Source organism: Melanaphis sacchari, unplaced genomic scaffold (assembly GCF_002803265.2).
Source record: "Melanaphis sacchari strain LSU unplaced genomic scaffold, SCAv2.0 Contig116_pilon_pilon, whole genome shotgun sequence".
In the NCBI taxonomy this organism is placed as follows: Eukaryota; Metazoa; Arthropoda; class Insecta; order Hemiptera; family Aphididae; genus Melanaphis; species Melanaphis sacchari.
Window position 1 is genome coordinate 289223 of NW_020270453.1, and position 24084 is coordinate 313306.

Sequence of the window (24084 nt, forward strand, 5' to 3'; positions counted from 1 at the left end):
AAAATAGATTTTGCTGGACGCAAGCTCAAAACAACACACCGCGTGCTTTCTTTTTATGAAACATGCGTAATTAAATGCACAAAATTCTTTAAACTTGATATCATAAGAACGCCGACATTTCTAAAATATACGTTTATATAAAAATAAGCTTTTATCTGTGCACTCAACGTGCCACATAAATATGGTCTACGATAGTCCCATTCCTGCCGTCTAATAGCGAGCAAAAAAAAAAAAAAAGCGTCATACACTCAATAAAAAAATACAGTGCGCATGTACATAATGTTTATAAATGGATACAAATCCGGACCCTATATTAAACATATAGTTATAACGGCGGTGTAAATAACCAAATGTAGCTTGATGAACATTTTGACTTTGTAGTGGCAATGCACTTTAAACAAGGGTCGGTTAAAAATTACACGCACGCTGACATTTAATAATATTATAATATACCTATATAATATATGCGCATGATTGTGCGTTAGTATAAAACACAATATAATCACTGACTGCTCGTGAACACGAATATGACCGAATTAATAATACCTAATATCAATCGTTTTGCGTAAGTACTCATTTCCGGTATTAATATTGTACCACAAATGAATTAATGTAAATCCGGTTTTCAATTATAATGTTATTACCGTGAACGACGTGAACCATTCGGCTGTTTGGCTTTTTGTTTTTATACTTGCGCGAGAAAACGTTACAATTTGCACTTAGGATAATATTTTATCAATAATGTACACATATATAGATACACACACACACACACACACACACACACATACACACGCGCGCGAATTTTATGCCAACGGTTTTATTTCATCGGATTGTTTAAAATATTAATCAAAGATAATTGCTTTTAACGTCGTTCGATGTATTAATAGGAGTCCATAAAGCTGAAATACAATATTGTTTACTGGTGTCGCACAATGGCATATCGATTATATTTACGGTACTGCAGTGGGTAGTCATCGCTCATCATTACGAAAGTTGAGTGTACTGCATTACTATATATATATATATATATATATATATTGATATATCGAAACGTTTATATTCTCTAAAACACAATAGCAGAAAAATCATTAGTTGGCAATTAAAAACTTTGTTTACCCAGAAAATTCGATACAATATACAAAGAGTATAACAATTTATTATTTTTCAGACCACATATTGTATATAATAATATAATATATTAGTATGGCACCTATATTATGTCCGAAAATTAATGAATATCGTCTTACCGTGCAGGCAAAATGCAAAAATCCACATTGAACGCGCAAATTGTGTAGTTTACAACGTCATCGTGAAACTTGGTTGTTAAATAGTCGATAAAGTGGACGAAAAGTTCGGTGAGTATAAATTCTACTTAATTATTTATTCATATAATATTTGCTTTTAAATAATTCATACCTACACTTGTTTTCAATCTAATTTAACTTTTTTGTATTCCTTCGAATTTCTAAGATTTACCATGTTTTGTACAAATTCCTTATTCCACAATAATTCTGGAAAAAATATGATTTTAAAAATTAAATTACTATTACAGTAAATGTAAGTACACACAAATAAAGTTAATTCGAGTGGAGGTATTTTATAGAATATTTTGAGTAATTTTTTTAAAATATATTATTGTTTTTTCATTTATATTTGTTGAGACATAATATAAATATCTCTATAGATACACAAAATATGAGTAGCAACTATCAATATTTATTATACCACTAAAATAAAAAATTATATTAATATTTTTTGTTGAAAATATTTGATGATAAATAATATTTATTTATTTATTGTATAGAACTTATGAAACAGATAACATAGGATAACACAAAAAATAAATAAATAATGAAAAATAAGAATAAAATGGTTATAAGTAAAAAATGAGATAAATAATATAATACATTTCATTAACATAATTAATATTAGTAATCTAAAATCAGTGGTTAACAATTTAAAAATAAAATAGGTACCTACTGTGAATAGATTCATAGTTAAAACTGGGCATGGATAACTTTACCTAACAATTTTCTTGGGAAATTTTAATTTGTATTAAAATATCAAAATAAAAGTTGTTTAAATTTTTAGTTTATGTTACTTATAATGAAGTAAAAAAAATTGTTTTAGTAATAATAAAATATTTTTTTAGACTTGAGATAAAGTTTTGGTCGGAATTGAAAGCAGTAGAAACAATGAACCTAGTGACTTTACAAGCAGAAAACTATAAATTGATTAATCAAGTGTATGTCTATACAAATTAATGATGAAAATATTATTTTAATAAAACCTATTTTTATACTTTTATTTAGGTAAAATATTTTATGTAATAAATAATTTTCACACATACTTAAAATTAATTCGACCTTATGCAATTTACAATTCTACCTTTGGTATATGTTTATACATAGCTACACATAAATATATTGCGTATTGTGTGCATTTACATCGTCAAGTCAATAAACAGAGTGCAGTTGATTTATTATATTATCTAGTTCTTTGATATCCTATGAATGCATTTTTATTGCTTTAGTTACTGTAAATACTCAGTTGATTATGGGTCATAACATTGTAAAAATATTATTTTATTTTTTTAAAGATTTTTAAATGTGCTTGTTTACGCACGTTTACTGTTTTTTCAATTCGTTTACACAAAAACGCATCACTTGACAACTGCCCATGGCAAAAAACACTAAAAGAAACATCATTTACGCACATAGAATATTAGGTAGGTATTTTTTGTATCTGTTGAACATATGTAGGTTATAATTAACTAGTTATGACTTGTGACAAATTGTTTAAATTAGGTATTTATGAGTTTATTTTAATAATAGTTTGCTTAAATATTTCTGATCAATTCTCTTGTCAATTTTTGATTACTAAACTCCTCGTGGTTATGCATGAGTGTTAATGTTTTTTTTTTTTTATCATTTTGTTTAATTTATTTACAATAACACTCGCAGAACATATTTTATTTGTACATCTAAAATTGAAATCACCATTTTTTTTTTTTTTTTTTAATACGATTCACTAAATTAATATTATTGTCATTAATTATCGTTTCTCTGACCGCGTTTAAAAATATTAGAAATGTTTACTTCCATATTACAGTGTTTCTGTATTATTCACTGGTCAACGACTTTAAATTGAATACACTATAATACTACATAATTACTAACATGTAATCACTTTGAAAATGTACCGAAATTACGTAGAACCAAAAACGATAAAATAAAATAATACACAAATAATTATTTTTATATTATAAGATAAACTTATATTATGCAATCGAATACCTATTCGATGATAGGTAGTAATATTTGAAAATACAAATATGTGTTTTCATTGGCCGCAAGCGTCCGTTTACAGGTAAAACATTTTGAATGTGCACAAACAAGTAGCGCCGAAGATTTTATGCCCATCAAATTTGTAGTTATATATAAATGCCATGTCAGCAGTAATCTGGTAATCAATTATAATAAATATCATTTCATCGGGGCTGTCTAAAAGAGTTGTGGGAGTTCAACACCTTCGAAATGTTCAGTGTTCGTTATGAATTTATGATCAACTATTTATTTTTAAATATTTTTCCCAACCTTAAAAATAATCTTGAATACGTGCGTACATTTCAGGGGCTCTATCAAATTATATTATCGTTAAGTACTATATTGTAATCATATTAGGTACCGATTAAAGCTTAAAGCGGACGTATTATTTGCATCGTGTGTTTCAAAGTACACATAACTACAGACAGATATCATATGCGTATTGTACGTTATTCGTGCATAGTATAGTACTTATTAGTAAATAAATAGATATTGGGTCACGAAAAACGGTCATGTTGTATAGCGTTTTCAACTACGCATTTACGTACTAATGAAAATTAACATAATATAATTGTAATCAATTATAATTATAATTATATAATATATGTATATTGTATAATATAGTATAATATATGATTTATATGAAATCGATGTTACTTATCGGAAAATAAGTTTTCTTTTCGCTTGATTAACCGAAAATTGATTATGCTATTTGAAAGACTTGTTACGTAACATTAGTTATAAAGATACTTTATGTGATGCCGTAATGCATGGAGGGAATGCAATCGAATGTTCTAAAAATTAATTGATTATGTGAATGAGTTATGAATTAGTTTAAAAAAAATACTTTGTTTTTATTCGTTGTTTCATATTTATAATCTATACTGACTAAATGAATGCACTTTGTTTAATAAGCTAATATGCCAGAAAAAAAAAATGAGAATATTTTGATTTATTCATTATAATATTATAATAAATAAGTGTTAAAAATCGTTGGTCTTCTGTGCAGTTTGGAGTTTTAAAAAAATGTACATGGAATAATTTTTAAGTTATAATTATTATAATAATAGGCAAATGTTAATAGATATTAAATAAATATTATTTAATAATATGATGGTATATAATATATAGATTATGATTATTATGTATAGAGTATTATGGTTTAGATTATCTCAAAATCGTGTTAATACTTCATAAAAATTATATTATTTCATATCTGTTAATTCGAAAAGTATTTCATTATCTTAAATTTTGCACAGTATGTTTTTAATTTTACAATGGTTGTGTGATTTTATTTTTGTTTTTGCTTGTCATCACCTTTTAGAGTAGAAACAATACTTCAATATTTAATTTTAAGAGTGGTTGTTGGTTGAAAATCAGAGGTGAATGTGACTCAAATTTTATTTATTTATTTTTTTTTTTTAGTCATCAATAATAATCTAATTACTAGGACTCAGATTTTTTTATCAAATGCTTCTTTTGAGGGGAGTGTAATAGAAAGATAATTATTACATATAAATACGTTTTGAATTATTCTGATTTCAATTAAATGAGCTTTTTTTGCTTTATTCCACAAAACCTGCTTTTTACCCTATTTGTTTTCTTTTTTCTTAATTTTTACTTATTTATAAGTTATAGACTAAAAATACTATATTATTATTGCCAGAAATTATAAGACCGGCCGGTGAAAAACCAGTAATAAATGAATGAATGATAAAATAACTATTGTTATTGTGCCAAAATTGTGTAGTTTTAAAATTATCTGAATTTTACCTGCGTATTTTTATAGCAAATTCTAATACTTTAGTTGATCGGTAAATATTAATTAGTGAGGTATAGTGTTCTAAATAATTTCCCTATAATCGTTATTAGCACCCAATAGGATGAGTTTAAATGAAAGTAACCTGACCAAATATATGGTTGTAAATTCTTTTTTTAATATTTAATTTTATGTGTAATTTAAATTTTTTTTTTAGAATTAAATTTAATAAATGCTTTTTTTTGCTTTTTTTAGCTACTTAAAATGCTTTTTAAGGATTTATTTTACTGCAAAATCCGAGTATTCCTAATAAACAATATTATAAATTACTTATTAGCTATAAGTAAACCCCAAGTCACGCAATACAATTTATAATTCTAACAATGATAAAATTATAGTAATAAGTAGTGAATTTAATGTATAATTTTTAACCCTGCCAATATATTATGGTATCTATGTGTTTTGCGCCACTAATTAATACAGGTATTTTTTTCAATTCGCTTCTGATAGTAATTAATTGTACTTATTATACATGTATACGGTTGTAATTAAATTTTTTTTATTTATTCTTATTGTAATAACCTTTTGAACTTGATTTTTTATGTACTACAGAATACAAGAATATAACCATTTTAATGAGGACATAATAATGTTAATTCTACAAGTTCTTAACAATAAAATTATATAACAGTTAAACAACTTAATAATACCGTTTGGGTTAAAATAGTTTTAGTAAGTATTATCTCTCAGTGTAAATTATGTATAAAAATACATTGATGTGTATACGACATACGTCATATAATTTAAAATGTATGTTTATTTTTATTTTATTTTTAAAATGTTTAGCTGTTTTTTTTTTTTTTTTTAGATTTAATAACTTAATTACTTGATTCACGAACATCATCTTTTTCACTTAGCTTTAATAACTGGTCTATTTATCTTCTTCACACAGCTATTTCCTCTCTCAACCTAACCATATAAATCCTTTCTCCTAAAACTTCTTCAATTACACCCTCATATTTTTTTCTAATTGACTAAAGTTTCAATTCATTTTCAACTTTTTCTGGTCATCGACTGCTAATATGTCATAAATCATACAGAGTTTTTTTTATATTCTTTAGTTTTTATCTCACTATCTTTTAATTTATTGGAATAGTATTTTCTATAAAATCATTGAAATCCAACTCATCTGTAAAACTTCTGACTTTATAATTCACCTTTATATGGTAATTTTTAAAGTAAATTAGCAACTTTATTATAATTTCTATAATATTAATTTGTAAATTAATAAAAAAAGAAACTGTGTTATAAGCTAATTAAACTGTGAATATTGGATCATTTTGTTTTTATAAACACTGATTAAAATTTAGCTGCCCATTTAAATTCTATTCTTTTATATTTTTTTGTAATTTATAGGTAAATCAGATTTAGTTTATGTGGAATAAACTTTACATACCAATTCCAATAAATATTTTGACTAATTAATATGGTAATATGTGATATCGTAAATATTAATGGTATTTCCTACATATGGTATTTGATTAAAAAATAAAAATTCTTGTAGAATGTTGATTTGTTAAACTTCTTTTTTATCACTTTTTAGCGATTTTAAGTTTTAAATAGGTATAAAATAATAATTTCATTCATAAAAGTAAAACTCTTTAAACATTTTATTGACAAAATATAGTAAGAAATTTGATTTGTAATGAATAATTTTAGTAATAATGGTGTTGATTATTTAATTATTGCCCTGTATGCGTAGTAATGTGCAGAATACTGTATGAATGAAATCATTTTTTATTTACGCCAGCTTGTATATACTTTGAAATGTGTGTTAGTCAGCGATTTGACTCATCACGAACGTGTGAAAATAAACCAATAATATAATTCGTATCGATTTAACAAACTGTTAATTGGCCAAGAAATTATTATAGTTACATATTAAAGCCGGGTCTCACGAAACCCATTTTAGTACCTATAATACGTTTTGTGAATTTATTACGGTACAGATTTTTGTTTATTGCGCATAAGTACAATATAATATGTTTACCGTTTTACTCTTTTAGTTAATGGGTTGCTTAAAGGCCCACGTCTTCAACTCGATGAAAAATACCATTTCTTGACTTACTCGTTGAGCATTGTAAAATATTCTGAAAGTGTTAAAAATTTGAGATGGAACGAGTATTGGAGTAAAGAATGTCTTAAACTATGGTAGTGAAAATCAGCAATCGTGTGCAATCTTGTAATCCTTATGACATCTAGCTGTCGCGGGGTCAAATAGATTTCGTATAATATATTATATATTATCGCATACACTTATACACTTAAATAGTTATACTAATAATTTTAAAATACTTTAAGTCTTACTCTAGCCCAAATTAACTTTTTTTAGAATATTCAACGTGTTTATTTTAGTAATAATTGTATGAAGGGCTGTGTAATGTGAATATGTGATGTTAGCCAAAAAAGAGGCAAAGTAAATGTTAATAATTCTAAATGTGTATTAATGTAAAAATATAATAGACATAATTTTCTTTAAATAATTTAATAATAGAACTTATTTTTCGCATTATCATTACTGTAAAAGTATTTAATTATTAATAGTTTTGAATATTTTAAAAACATAAACATGATTAAAATGTTTGGATTGTGAGTAAGGAGGGGGAAGGAGAGATAGCAAATATCAGTATTTAGCAACATTAAAATTTATTTATATGAAATCAAGTTAAATATCAAAAAATAATAAATTCATCACCTAGTTATAAGTAGGGCTCGGATTTCAATACATTTGCATCTATTTTTCGAATTTTTTACACGATGTTTTCCAAATTACAAATGCGTATTTCAAGTGCTCTGTGTTCTAACCACAAAATTGTTTTTGGGGCCCTTTTTGACTTTTTAATGCATTTTTTAATTTTTTAGGAAATTTTAGACCATTTCTCGTATTATAACTAAAAAAGTTGACTTAATTGAAACATAAGTAGATACATAGTACTACGTAATATAAATAATTTTCATTTTGATTTTAATATTTTAATTTTTATATTATACTTTTTTTTACATAATAATTTGAATTTATATAACGAATAATGTATTTTTGAAAGAACATTTTCTAGAATTTTAGGTCATAAATGCATTTTATGAAAGGGCACTTTTCAGTATTTTTAAGGGCAATTATCTGAGCCCTAATTATAAGTTTTTACAACGATATATTTTTTTTTTTAAATAAATATTAAACTCTGTATTTTATTTTGTTGAATAGCTTTTTTTTGTGTAAAAATATAATATAATATATGAAGTTTAAGTATGCTTTATATTTTTAAACCTTTTTTTTTTAATCTTATTCTGTCCTTTATTTAAAAGTTAATACTTTTACCCCAATCATGTGTGATATATAAGTGTTGTGTTGATAGGTCCTTTGAGAAAAGGGATTTTCCTCACGGGCACTTGTGTTCGTAAAAATTAATTTATATTATTAAATATTACTTTTACACAAATAAAATATTTTTATTTAAGTTTATCACTAACTTATGTATTAGGATATGTGTCACTAAAATCATGATCAAATATATGGGACTTGTCAAAAAGACCATGTATATATATACAACCCAACATGTTGCAACCTTTTATATAACTCGAGGCGATTAAAGCTCATAATATAATCAACATTGAATTTAATCATATCAAATTAAAATTTGATTTTAAAATGTAAATTGAATAGAAATTGTGAAAAATAAAATTTGAATGACTAATAGTATTAAAGTAGTTCATATTAAGTATAATTATTATTAGATATGTATTAAAACGTATAATATTAAATATCTATGTATTATGTATGCTCAATATAATCTAAAATTTAGGATCTAGGTTTTATGAATTTTTACGCGATATTTGTTTTTTTAACCTTAATACGTCAGTTAATAACAAATGATGGACATGACGTCATAGTAATTGCAAATCTTCATTAGAAATTATTATCGTTTTTCGTGTATGTTTGAAGAATATAGAAATGTATATTGACATTTAACTGTACCCACTATGTTTACTTATTAAAGTTTTTAACTATTTAATATTTGGCTATAATCAACAAACAGGATGAGTTTGCAATTTTTGCTTCAAAACCTTTTGCTCTTTAAAGTTTAAATCCATCCCTACGTTGTACCATCAGAAATAACATTTTTCTAACCTCACAAGAATTTTTGAATCATTTTAAAATTAAAAATATATAGAGTTTTAAATTATAATATATATGGTTTGATGATTTAATATAAGATTCCTTAAAATGTATTATTTTAGCAACCTAAAAAATAAATATAGGTGAAAAATATTTTTTATAAACATTTAAATTAAAAATTTGAATGAAAATGCCAAATGGTTATTTATATCTAACCTAACAATTTAAATTATTTTGATGTGATTAAAAAAAAAATATATATATATATATATATATATATATATATATATATTATATTAACCTAAGGGACTTGAAACTTTCCTTCATTATGCTATTACAATTATTTAAAATAGGTATAAGATAAAGTTTAAAAACCGTTTGAATTATTTATACTACGAACTTATTTACACATTTGTATGGTATTTGGTTGATTTTAAAATAATATTATAAATAGTAAAATACGATTGAACATAATCTATACATTTTGAACTTTTCTGATTACTCAAAATTATTTAACATGTTAATCGGTGTAACGTTTTGGAGTTTAAATGTATTTTAAACTATATATTTAATAACTTCTTGTGTATTTTTAATAATCTCAGCTGTTTTTCAAATGTATAGGCCAAGTCATTAAGTACATTTTCGTATAATTATTCATGTTTTTATTAAATGTAACATTTTGCCTATAAATATATTAAAAGTCTTTTAAACATCCATAAAACGATAATTTATTATTTTTCTTTATCTTAAATATAATTTTGTACATAAAAAATAAAATATAATTCAAACAATTGACTCTCGTTTCCCACCTAAATATAGCTCGAAATTTCTAAACAATGAGTATGTTACATTTGATATGCAATCTGATGTGTATGACATAATATTATATACACAATATCCATTATACAATATAATTTCGATCGAAATATATAAAATTATTTTGATAAAGATAACTACCGATCTATAGAGAATAATTTTTTCCTTTGTTTGAAAAGAAACCATTTAATACATACAGCTATTGTTAACGGCAACCAGTATTATTTTTTTAAAAGAGCTACTAAATTATAAAATAATCAATTCTGGTAAAGGGCGACCGACTTTAAAATCATCTGAGATTCGCTGTTTGACCACTCCCGATATAATGGTAGAGTTTAATTTGAAAATAAAATATATAATAATAATAATAAATGTACGTATACATAAAATGATTCTTAATAGGTAACGCGTGTACTAAACTCGTATGATTAGGTTAGTCATACGGTTAATATTATTGAAAACCAAACATGAATTTAGAAATATTACTGTTATTTATTTTTACCCGATTTATGTTCAAACGATGTATTATGTATATGTCAATTTGTGAACAATATGTTTTTGCATTATTAGTCTGTTTAATATCCGTTGCTAAGCATTTAATTTATTTTTATTGTATTATAAATCATTAACAGCTAGTCAAATCGTTTTCACTTATGTTGAAAAAATACATAAGTTATAAGTATAATCCATATAGGTAAATTATTATTAAATCATGCGTGACTATTTGTTACTTAAAAATCTGATTACACAAATTACTACAGTTCATAAGCATTAGTAACTATAATAAAATTATACCTATAATAAAAAAAGTACCTATGCATAATGATTTACGTTTACTTCTATGGTTTTTACACTTGAGTATATAAGTCTAAATCTTGATTTATAGTTGTTAATTATATTTGACATTGACACTGCGAGGGTATGTGAATTTAATTAAAATAGATTCTTTTGGTCTAAGATTGTTTTATTTCAAGCTATATTTATTTTAATTTAATTTCATGGATTTTTAACAGGTTTACAAAGTATATTTTATATAACTGTACATAAAAATATTTTCACAAAATGCTCTACTTCATTTATTTTTTCGTTGAAATATTCTAAATTTACTGTAAAATATGAGGGTAGATAGCGAACTTTACAGTGCCAACATGTCAGTTAAAAATTGTTGATTGAAATTTATTTGCCCCGCGTGTCAATTATATTTTTCCGATTTGTTTTGTTTTGGTTTGTATGTTACTTAAAAACGGCTCATTGCTTAATTAATTAATTTAAAAAAAATATCAAACATTATTCTATACGAATTTAAATATATAGAATTTTAGTTATTATCCCAAATATCTAAGTGTTTTAGATTAATACATTCTGAATAAGTCAAAAAAAAAAAAAAAAAAATAGTTTCTAAAATTGATTAGGCAATGACTCAATTCTCAGTTGGTTATTTATTAATCTTAGTTGAATTCATTGAAGAAAATAGCACCTTGTACAATTATTATTTAAAAATATGTATCAAATATTATCTTAGTTTGTTAACTAAAATCAATAATTATATTTATATATTGTAAATAGTTATGAAATTTTGCTTTTTTTTTTATTGGTTTATGTATTGTATTCCGGTAATCGTTCATCAAGTTGATTCGGTGTTAAAGTATTATGAAATAGGTATAGTTCAACTCTTAAAAAATACTTATGAATCATAAGTGTTATAGTTGTTAAAAATTAATCATCTTTTGTTAATTCTTATAAACAGTTATTAAAGTTAATGAAATATAGAAATTAGATATTTTATTTATTATTTAAAAACACATTAAAGTAAAATAATAAAAGATAATATTTTAAGTAAAATATCTTCCCATTTTTAAAATTCTAAGAAATAATAGCTGGTAAATAATTGAATAATTTATTTAAATTTTTTTAAACATATTTCTATATTATTAAATATTAATACAGACAATTTTAAAGTAGTATTCTTCCAAACGCAATATTTGCAAATACATTTTTAGATATTTAGTGTAATCAATATATTTATTTAAAATCCTACATTCACATTTTAAATTTATAATTGTTACTAATAATAATTACTATGAATTTAATATACTTTGAATTATTTTTTTTTAACTACTAACTAATTTATGCTTATTTCGGTAAACATTTGTAGAGTAGTATATCTAATTTATTTTGCATTTTTTTAATTTTTAAAATTTTTTTTAATCAAATTTAAGTTTAATTAGTTTAAAAAATACATTTTAAGATTCTAACGAAATTTTATAATTTTTTCATTATTCACTAAACAATGATCTTATATTTTAAATTCCATTTACGTAATAATAACAAAGAATAGATTATTTAATATTACCATACACCTAATAAAATCAATACGATATAACTGAATATTTTTGTCGTAACTATCGTTTTTTATGATACGTTATTTTAAAGTTTCCAAACATTATCTTAGTTTTTTTAGGGTATCAAAGTCCCAGTTCTAAGTAATTCATTATTTAAACTATCAAATAGCTCATTATTCACTTATACCAGTTTTCGTTGGAACTATTTCGGAGAAAACGGAACACTACTATTTTTTATTTTTTATTATTATTGCCGGTTTTAAGTCTTAAAAGAACAACCATGTTCTTTTAACTTTAATTGGATCATTGTACGATAATCATGGATGTATCTTAGGTTTAAATATCATGAGTATTATTTAAAATAAAAAAGAATAATCTAATTAAGAAGAATATGTTATATTATAATAAGAATATTAATTAAGTGCTATTTATTAAGGGTCACTCTCAGTAGTTATTAGTTTCTTCACTATAAAAAAATAATGTAATATTGTAATTGAATGGGCAGTATGGGAAGGATGAATTTAATATATGTTCGATACTAAGTTGTAGACATTGTATTTGTATAGTCACGTGCATAAATAAAAAAACGCGGACAGTTTGTACTATTGCAGATAGAAAAAATTGTATATATTTTTTCATAAATATGTAAGTAGATAGGTATTAGGTATAATCATATAGTTTGATTGTAGATTTTAAAAATAAATTGTTATTAATATATTTATTGTATACTAAATAATATTGAAAAATATTCATTTTTAAAAATTATTTGTTGTATTTTATAAACTTAAAAGTTAAACATATGGCAAATTGTTTTAATCAATAATTGTTGATTAGTTATTGTTTTATTTTTATGATGTTCATGGAGACTCTTTACCAATTTTTAAAAATGTTTGGATTTCATTTAATTGCTTTAAATTTGTCCTTATTATTATGAATTATATACTCTCAAATATCACCTAACTAATATTGATCGTAATTATGATTGTGATCATACGCGTAATTGATCTAAAGTTTTAAACAATCTAAGTTCATATTTTAAAAACAATTTTCCAGATTATTTTCACAACACAAAGTTTCTGCTGCATGCAAATCAAGCGATAGGTAGAACAAAAATTGTCATTTAAAGACTGCTTACTTTTAGGAAAAGTATTTTCCTTCATGTTCTTATGTCAAGAAGTTTAAAAGTTTTCTATCTAATAATTATTATATGGGGTGTCCATAAACCAAAGTTTTACAGTATACTATTATTATGTTACGACAAAACTCATTAATAAAATGGTATAAAAATATTTATGAACATAATATATTTATATAGTGAGAAAATATATAATTGAATAATTGTCCGACTCCGTGACGTACTTCGAGTTTTTAGAGTAGGTATCAATAGGGTAATTTAGTGTTTGTCGATCCAAAATTATTGTTCTCCTCTAAAAACTTTTCTTTCATCATTCTGTAGCTGAATTAAAAATTAAGTTTTGTTATTCGTTTTTTATAAATCACAATAGCTTATATTATATTTCGATACGACGTTCAGTTGATATCGACGCCCCTCAATTCATGACTTAGTTTAAACAAAGATTAAATAAAAAGTTTTTAAAATATAATCGGTAAGGGCTGTATAGAATTTCGAACAAAAGAAGTGAAATTTATGGAATGCATATATTGGTAAGTACTGTTTTAAAATACATTTTCGGAATAAACAAAAAGCTTAAACAAAAAAATAAAAATTTGTGAAGCAGATTCTTCATTGTTAAAAATCAACAAAAAAATTTTAAAGGATTGAAAACATTGATAATTTGATACTTGTATTAAATAAAGACAATCTTGATCAACAAAAAAACCATACCTACTTATAAGTTATAGCTATCATTTTTTATCTGAATTATATATTAATATATTGATAGTAAACAATATTTGTTGAAAAAAATGCATCAAAACTAGACTCTCTCGTTTGCCAGTTGAATCTAATTAACAGTGATTTTTATCATCCATCTTAAAGTTGTAATTTATGGTTATTTTTATCTCTTCTAATTTTTCTTCGCATGTTTGAAAAACTTTTTATTTAATTAAATATATATGTTTATTATAAACATTATAACAAATTCATAAACTTATATAGTTAACCGTAACGAATTACTACATTAGTCAAAAGAGTTGAATAATATTCACTTAAATTGAGTATCTATAAGAAAAATTCAGATCAGATTGATTATCGTAATAACATATATAACCATATATATATATATATATAACATAACTAACCCTTATGAGTGTCATACAATGTTTATTAAATGGGTAAAAAGAATTTTTGGAATTTTGTTATAACAGTCTTTCAATATAAATAATAATACCATTATATTTGTAAGTCATTTATAGTAGGTATTTTAAAATTAATTTTTGAGAAGTACATTAACTACTTGTTAAGGTTTTATGATTTGTAAAACGCAAAATAATATTTTTTTTTTCAATATTTTTGATATCTTAGGTCTGACAAATATCCAACTCTGGCTTTTTTTACAGTAGTATACCAACCAATGTTGACTAAAGGTCAAATGGCACAACTGGAATTACATTTCGATCAAAATTTAACTGCAGAAAACAATTGTAAACAGTTAATATCTATAACTTATGAGATATTTAAATCATAAGTTCAACATTATTTGGACTAGTGAATTCTATGTCTTAAAAATATCTTTAAATTATGTTAGTCTGCATTGAACTTTGGGTAAATACATCCCTGTTATAATATTATGTAGGTAGTTATAAGGTCTGGCTTTAATTTTTTTTACTATGAAAATTAAATTATATAGATAAATATTAAATATATAATACATATTGTATTAAACCATTTTATTTGCTTTATTACAGTGAAGTATAAAAATAATAATCCTTATTCAATATAAGCTCATGTTTATTTATACTTAATATTTTTTTTTAGTTATATATTTTAAACTAAATAAATAAAAGAAAAAACGGAACCGTTGAATGAGATATACTATCTTTTAATTTTTATTGTTTATGGATCACTTATACCTAACAAGGTTAGGTTAGGTTTTGAATTTAATTATCAGAGAAATTAAAGACACCGGTATAATAGTATAAATTGCCCAGTTAAAATTTTTGAATATTTGATTTAGATTTACTAATTTTTACCTTATAGTTTTAACTGCATAAAAACAGTTTATACGTTGTACGTAGCAGCAGTATAATCATTAAAAAATAAACTTTTTTTTGAATTATAAATAACCGATTTAAATTTTAAATTCTGGTTGAAAATAATTTTGAATATAAATGTTTGAATAACATCTACATTTATACTAATTATAGTTATTATGATTTAAAAAAAAATATATTTTGTAATTCTAAGTTCAATATACAATTTATAGTTAGAAGAGGGTAAGTTTTTTACTCATTTAAACGCATACAGAAAATTTTTATAACTTCTTGTATTTTGAAAGAATTATTACCATAAAAATTATCGTTACTTATAAATTATAAATTATAATTTAACATCAAATACTTGACAATAACATAATAAATTATTGAAATAGTAATTTCGAATTTAAAATAAGAATAGGTGGTATTATGTCGTTAATTCGCTAAAATTAACAAAATTAGGGCGGCATTTCGGTCATTACTAAGAGTTTCAATACACTAAATATTTTTATTTATGGGTATCTTTGCTATGCTCTTTTTGGTATTAAGATGATCTCGTTAAATGAACAAACCAAATTGTATTTTGCTTTTAATTGAATATTTGGCATTTACAGGTTTTTTTTTTATTTTAAAGATAATTGTAATGACTTTTGCAGATATTTTATGTAGAAAATCAAATTTAAAATTTTTATTTTAAGTTTTAAACAAAATTAAATATTTATTTTACTATTAATTTAAATAATTTAAAATTAAAATATATATAATATAGCATTGAAAATTCCATAAAATAAATAAAATCGATACGGGCTAAGATAATAATATACTTATGTATTGTATTATATATTAGGCTGCATAGTAGTTGCGTTCCGAAGATATCTATGAAGAAAGGTCTAATCCGAATTGCGGCCCGGGTTTTTTTAATTCTAGATAATTTAATCTTGACTGATAAAATATAATCACAGAATAATGTATATACCAAAAGTACACTTTAGTCATCGCTTTTCTGTTTTAATTTATTTATAATGTCGAATGAAATTTTGAGTGAAAAAAATCAAATTTTATTTGTAATCGATGGATTTGCCAGTGTCAACATTTAAAAAAAAAATAAAACAACATTTTTAACTTACCTGCAGTATCTACTGATGATACAGACAGTCCTAAATCTGTACAAAAATGTGAAGAAAAATGAAGCGTTTTTTAAATTTAATTTACATATTTCAATTAATTTAATTTTAAATTTCGGGCCGCAATTCGGAAGACATTTTTACTGAGGGACGCAACTAGTAGCCACCCATATATTATTATGATCACTAAACACAAATAAACCAAATTTAACAACATAAAACTAGTGAAAACAATTTATCACAAAATGTTTATAATTTATTATTAAAATAATATATTTTCTGTTCAATGCATGTTAAATTACTATTTTCTAGTGCTTCATTGAATATATTGTAATAGATATTAATAAATGTTTTCACAGTATTTTCATTGAACAATTATGATTTTAATTCAGTGCTTGAATAATATTGCTTCACAGTCAATTAAGAATAGACAAAATAAAACAAATTTGTAAATTTAAACCCAGAATTTTTTTTTTTTTTTTTATCATACATATTTTTTTTTTTAAATATTATTAAAGCTTTGTTTTAGGGTTTTGTCCGGTAATTTTTTATTTTTTTAAAAATTATAATTATTACCTATTTATTGTAATTGGGACTATATGGAATATGGAAACTTTTTTGTTATTATACCTTATTACGAGTATATATTGACTAATTAAAAAAATAATATGTTATACGTTTAAATAGATAATCAATTGTTTTTAGATAAATAAATTTGTATCTGATACCTTCAAAAATATTACTCTTTATAATTTTACTCTAAGATTAATCAAAACTCAAAAAAAAAAAATAATATGCTTTTTGTTTTTGTCACGCGTATATAATATGGCCAGAGAAAAAACAAATTTTGAGCTGATATCCTCTTGATATTTGAAAAAAAATATTTGAATACCAATACTTATATATTCTAAAGCATCGATAGTAATAATATTATAAATTATAATATGTGTATTATGTATGTGTTCCAGAAGATATGTAAAAACAAAAAAAAAAAATATCCCGCCACCGTAATGGTCCGTTTCAATAATAATATTATCTGCGTCGTTGGGTGACGTATAGAAACGAAACAACCAAAAAAAAAAAAAGTTTTAAAAAGAATAAAATATAATCTGAAATAATTACTGTCTCGTGTTAAAAAAAAAAAAAAATCGCCTAGCGTTTAATGCGGTACACACGTAAATCCAGTCTCGGTGTCCGTTCGAGCATGCACGCTGTACCTACATATTATTAACGCACACATAACGCGCGGTATATATATATTTTTTTTCTTTCCACAAATTCGAAAAGAAAGAGAGAAAAAATTAGAAAAAAAACGGCCGAAGGCTAACTACTTGTTCAAGTGCGTGCGAGTTACCTATACTGTTTATAATATACACTGTACGCATAATCATGTATATATATATATATATACACATAAAATAACTTGGAACGATGCGTCTATTACGTTATGTACACGTCGTACACGTGGTCTCGAAATAATAATAATATATTATATAAAATATATTTCATAAAAACTACGTAGGTAGATAGGTACATTCATGCGCAAGTGCAGGTACATAAATAATATGACGACAAACCCGAAAAACTGTCGTCGGTAATCGCGGCGGGGCGACTAAGTATAGATGTGACTATTTTGATTTTCAGACCATATACGATGACCAGTTCATCCGCTGGAGATATCTCGGCAAAGCTGGACTAGTTGATGAATTTTTTTTTTTTTATACCTCAGTTAAATTGAATCAGTATATGCATTAATAGAAACAATTTGAGAGCTAAATAAAAGTGAATTTAATTGTTGTGGGGGGGGGGGGGGGGTGGTAAGTTGAACGTTAATCTCAATTTTTCAAACAAGGTTAACCTAAGCAAGTTCAAAAACGTTTATTTTTTTTTCGACCATAACATTAGCCAAATATTGTTCATATAGTATTTCTATATAGTACATTAAAATACAGAAAAAAAATTGAATTTGTTGATTTCACATTGATTAAAAAAAAAGTTACGTTGAATAAGTAGAGTTATCTTAATTGAGTTAATTAACGGAAACCCAATAGAACTTGTTAGAGTAAAATTAATTTTTGAACTGGTTAATTCCTAGCGAGATTAGCTATAGTATCATGGTTTACCTGTATAAAATAACTCAATAGGTTTACTTTATATTTATTATTACAGGTATAGGTTTTTTGGACAAATGTGTATCACAGAGACATAGCGGATCAAATTACGAAAAAAGTTTTTACGTAGGTTAGGATAAGTTGAAAATGTATGTTTAAATAAGTGGACTTAGTTTTCTAAGCATGTGATTAGGATATATTTTATAATAGACAAAAATTGCTCACTGCAGTCTTTCTATTTAATGTCCATGTTCAATTTTAAAATTGAGATTTTTTTTTGATATAATATGTAAAATACAAAAAATTTGTAGGGTACTTTTTACTAATAATACACTCGTACCTTAATGTTGGTGTGTAAGGTTTTGTATCTTGAGTTGTTTTTTAGAATAATTTTTAATGTTTTATTATGTATTTTTTTTTTAATGATCCTGAATGATTGTTTCATAAGTACCTCCCCATCCTAATTTAGAAGTAGGTATGATTAATACTTGATACACTACTAAGTTTTAAGATATCACTGATAGCAGTTAGATTTTTGAAAGCCTACATTATGTTTTTTAATTTATTTATTACGAGTTTGATAATAATATAGTCATTTGGCATTTAAGATTATGGCATTATTCTAAATCTAAATATTTATAGGTTTTAACTGAATATGTTTATGAAAGTTTAGCATATATGTATATTTTTATTTAAAAATATAAACATATAATACTTATCATATATATTTATATGCTTGTTATAATATTTAGCTGATTAGAATAAACTAGGTAATGTTGTAAAAAGTAAGTTTTTTTTTATTTTAATGAACAAGTTATTTTCATCTTGCCATATTTGGATTTTTCTCAAGTCATCTTGTTTACTATTATAGCAAATAACTCATACCAATAACTTGGGTTTCCACAAAAATTACTGTATCCTCCGCATAATTATCTAATGCAATATGTATCTTTATTCAGATAATTTATTTGATTTGTATGTATATGATACTAATGAATAAAATTCTTCTATAAAAATATACTTAAAAAAATTCTTTAGAATTTGTTTTTTATGGTTATAATAATTTTCCCGAGGATTAATATCATTAATTATCATAAATAATAAATGTGCAATGCAATTACATAAAAAGTATTTATTTTTATTTTTTTTACATTTTTTTGTGAAATAATTTACGTTTTTAATTTATTTTTTCGTATTATTATTGTCTATTGTGTCATACGTTTGTACTCCTATTGCAGTTCAAATGTTATTGTCCACGCTGAATTTACACATAGCGTTCACTGATGTACATTGTTTTTTTCCTATTATATAACTTTGAAAACTTACAAAACATTGTGAGGCATTTTATGTCTGTGGTTTTTACTGTACATATCATTATATAGGTACTTTTATAATTACGTTGATTGCTTTCTTACTTCAATGAATATTTTAGTTGAAGCTTTGAAATTGATATGTTCAATGCAATTAATCGTTACAACTAAAACCACGATAGCCTCTTCTCATTAAAAAAAAAGTTCAAGAAACTACCTTGAAATAAAGTTTAAATAAATATTAAATCGTGTTTTGTAGTAAACAAATTCAATATTTATACACATTAGCTTACGCCGATTGATGTATTTAATCTATTTAATGCGGTAGAACACGATTGCGTACGGTCTTTATCGACATACGCAATCGTGAACATTAAATGTTCACGATTGCGTACGATTTTTATCTGCAACTTTGAAGCACTGTTGCCATTTGCTTTGAACTTATAGAACAGGGGTTATATAAGTATACTATACGAAATCGGATATTTTAGGATATTCGCACTCGATAAAATATTATGTATACTGCAGTATACCTATCATTTAATAACTCAGTGAATAACCGTCGTTGGATTATCAACTTCCTCGCGTGTTTCGTGTTTTTCTAGTGAAATATGGAAAATAAAGTTAATTTTATAACTTCTGAAAAAAGTAAACCACTAGTTTTACTAAATTTGCATAAATATCGGTTTATTAGAGAAAGAAAGGACGGAATGAAAAAATGGTTGTGTACAAAAAAAACATGTTATGCGAGTATTTTGACAAATGGAGAGTATGTCCATGAAACAATTAATGAATACAACCACACTGAAAATTCAAAACAGAACATTGAACGACAAGTATTACGGGAAGCTTGTAAAAGAAAATCAAATGATACTATTTGTGTAAGACCCATAAAAATAATTAGAACCGAACTTATAGGGAACAGTCACTCTGAAATCGAACACAGAGATGTACGATCAATTCGAAAAGCAATGTACGATAAACGTCGAAAAAATTATCCCGCTTTTCCAAAATCACTAAATGAGTCAATTGAACAACTTAAAGCAATGGAAGATGACGATGTAATACAATTTCAAGGTAAACAATTTGTTTTTATTCCCGACAATAAATCGTTTGTTTGTGTTACTACACAACAAAATCTTTATTTTATGACAAGTACAAGTGAATTTTTCGCTGATGGTACTTTCAATTATGCACCAAAATTTTTTGCCCAATTGTACACAATCAATGGTTATAAAAATGGGTTTTATGTACCAGTGGCATACTTTTTATTACCAAATAAATCAAAAAAAATCTACGCAGAAATGTGGTTGTTTTTACAAGAACTATGCGAAAAAATTGTTTTTAAAAATTTATTGGTTCTTAAATTACATTTGGATTTTGAAATCAGTGCCCATGAAGCGGCAAAAGAAGTTTTCCCAAACATCGAAATAGATGCATGTCGATTTCACTTAGGACAGTCTTGGTGGCGCAAAGTGAGTTTATTGAATTAAATAAATTAAAATCAATAGATCAATACATTTGCGTTATTTGTAGATTAATTCTGAAAAAGAACTTCGTTTGGCCTACACTAAAAACTCCGATTTGGGAAAATGGTTAAAACTTTTTTTTGGATTACCATTTTTACCTTTTCAAGATATTCAAAATGCGTTTGGTGAACTCATATCAATTTGTCCCGATTTAAATATTGGATGTTTGTTTTCTGACTACATTTTAAATACATACGTGGAGAATGGTTGTTTATTTCCACCAGAAATTTGGGCACAAGAGCCATCCGAAAATCCTCAGTAAATATTCAACTATATAATTTCTATAATAACTATGATTTTGTATTTATTTTTATTTTTTTTTAAGTACGACAAATGGATCTGAAAGTTTTCATCGAACTTACAACGCTCAATTTCATAGCTCCCATCCTTCTGTCCATGTAGTTATTTCAATTCTAAAAGAAACGCAAGTGGAAACATGTACGAAAATTCAATCAGTATTTAAAGGTCGGATTAAAAAAATGGAAAATGCTGATTTAATTGGTATAAAAGAAGCCATGAAAGAATATAACAAGTACAAAATTCATAAAAATATTATAACATATTTGTCAAAAATGTGTTATTTAAGTGGTACCAAGATATAATATTTTTTATTATATTATTTTAACATTTTATTATTTTTAAATTTTTAATTTTGTATACTATATCATAACATATTTGTCGAAAATTGATTTTTAAGTGGTACCATAACTTAAGTAATTTTTCCAATATTTAAATTTTACTGATCACAAATAAAAACATAAATTTGGCAACGTTGCACAGTAAATCGTACGCAACCGTTTGACTTTTGGGGTAAATATTAAAGTTAATGGTTTAACGTACGCAATCGTGTTAATGTACGCAATCGTGTTTTCAAAAAGATACATCATACGCAATCGTGTGGTACCCATTTAATGCATCCTCTCTATATAGTCTATATGCATCACCATCCGTCGCATATGTGGGTTCAATTAGAACTAGATTACGAAAAACAAATTATGATTATGGTTTTATAAAATAAATATCCAGCAATATTTATTTTATTAATTGAATACCGTATATCTACCTAGTTAGTTTTCATAATATACTAAAAATTATATTGAAATAAATAATGAAAAAAATAAAATGATATAAAATGATAATTGGGTAGGTATATAACATATTGTATATTCTTTTAATTTACCTTTTTTCTTTACTTTGGCTTTTGCTGAATTAGGATTCCTTAGTAAAATCTTTATTTTTATTTTCTTAAAATTGCACGTCAAATTTAAAAATGTACAAGAATATGCCATAAAAAGACCAAATATAATATTAAAATTGTGAAATATGCTCAGAATTGAAAGTTCGTGTTTTTAATCACACTTTCATGAAACATATGGTGTGCTTACTTAGTTCAAGACAATACGATTGGAACAAGAATAATGTGTCAATTCAAGATTTATAGATTACTTATTTGTTATCGGCCAATCCTTTGATACATATACGTATAACATCTTAAAGCACTCATTAAAGTCTATATGCTATATAGCATTAGTTTTATTTTCAAAATAAATGATAATAATATTATATATATTCTTTAATGTCAAAATATTCTTTGGCACATCATGATATTATGCAATTTAAACTTATGATTCGTCGTTGATCGAATACATCATTATATATGTGTATATATATACGTATATATATACGCGCTTCTTGCTGTCGTTCAAAAGCTTTAACTCGTCACTCAAATCGAATTATTCACCGTGAAAGTACTATAAGTAATAATATTATCCTAAATATTCCGATCGGCGACCTCTTATTTTAATATAGTCGTAGCAGTACACGCAGACGCGCAGACACACATAATAATATTATCGTAAGTGCGCAATCTGGATAAAATATTAATTAAATATTCCTATAGTATGCTTGATGTTAATATACCTACGTTAAATGAATAGGTATTTTTTTTTCCTGCGCTCTTTTCCCCGTCGCGGAGTGTAAGATGAGAAACCAGTAATTCGAGAGAAGAGGCATTACTATATTATAATACTACGACGACTACGTATTTATTATAATATCGAGTGCGTCGTCGAGTGGACGCGTATTGTGTGTTTATAATATATATATATATATATACATATAGTAACCGTGCAGGAGAAAAGGAGAGAAAGACATCGGCGGCAGGCCGTTCAGAGACGGTCGTCGGGCGGTGCGGAGAGAAATGACCCCATACGCCTAATAGGAATGTATTTCGTTTACACTCATACGCACACAATAATATATGTATTATATATACGAAATAATGTTCGTTCTACCCACTCTCGGGAAACCGTCGTCATCGTCGTCGTCGTCATCGTCTACGTAGTCGTAGTCGTAGTCGCCGCCGCCGCCACCATTATTATCATATGCATACAAACGCTGCAGCACGTACATAATATACAATATAATATAATAA

At 24.9% G+C, this 24084-nt stretch overlaps 1 protein-coding gene across 1 annotated transcript; it reads left to right on the forward strand.

Annotated features, from left to right (window-relative positions):
• The first annotated feature begins 20986 nt into the window (after positions 1–20986).
• LOC112603982 lies at positions 20987–21912 on the forward strand. The gene is made up of 2 exons (XM_025352826.1): positions 20987–21596; positions 21658–21912. Exons 1-2 carry the CDS (start codon positions 21093–21095, stop codon positions 21910–21912), a joined length of 759 nt encoding a protein of 252 aa, XP_025208611.1. The 5' UTR covers positions 20987–21092.
• Positions 21913–24084: the final 2172 nt, after the last annotated feature.

Excerpts from the sequence above, each read along its gene's own strand:
- LOC112603982 (XM_025352826.1), top strand. The coding sequence starts at position 21,093 with ATGTACGATAAACGTCGAAAAAATTATCCCGCTTTTCCAAAATCACTA. Across the intron at positions 21,597-21,657 it reads GACAGTCTTGGTGGCGCAAA|ATTAATTCTGAAAAAGAACT; the intron begins GTGAGTTTATTG and ends CGTTATTTGTAG.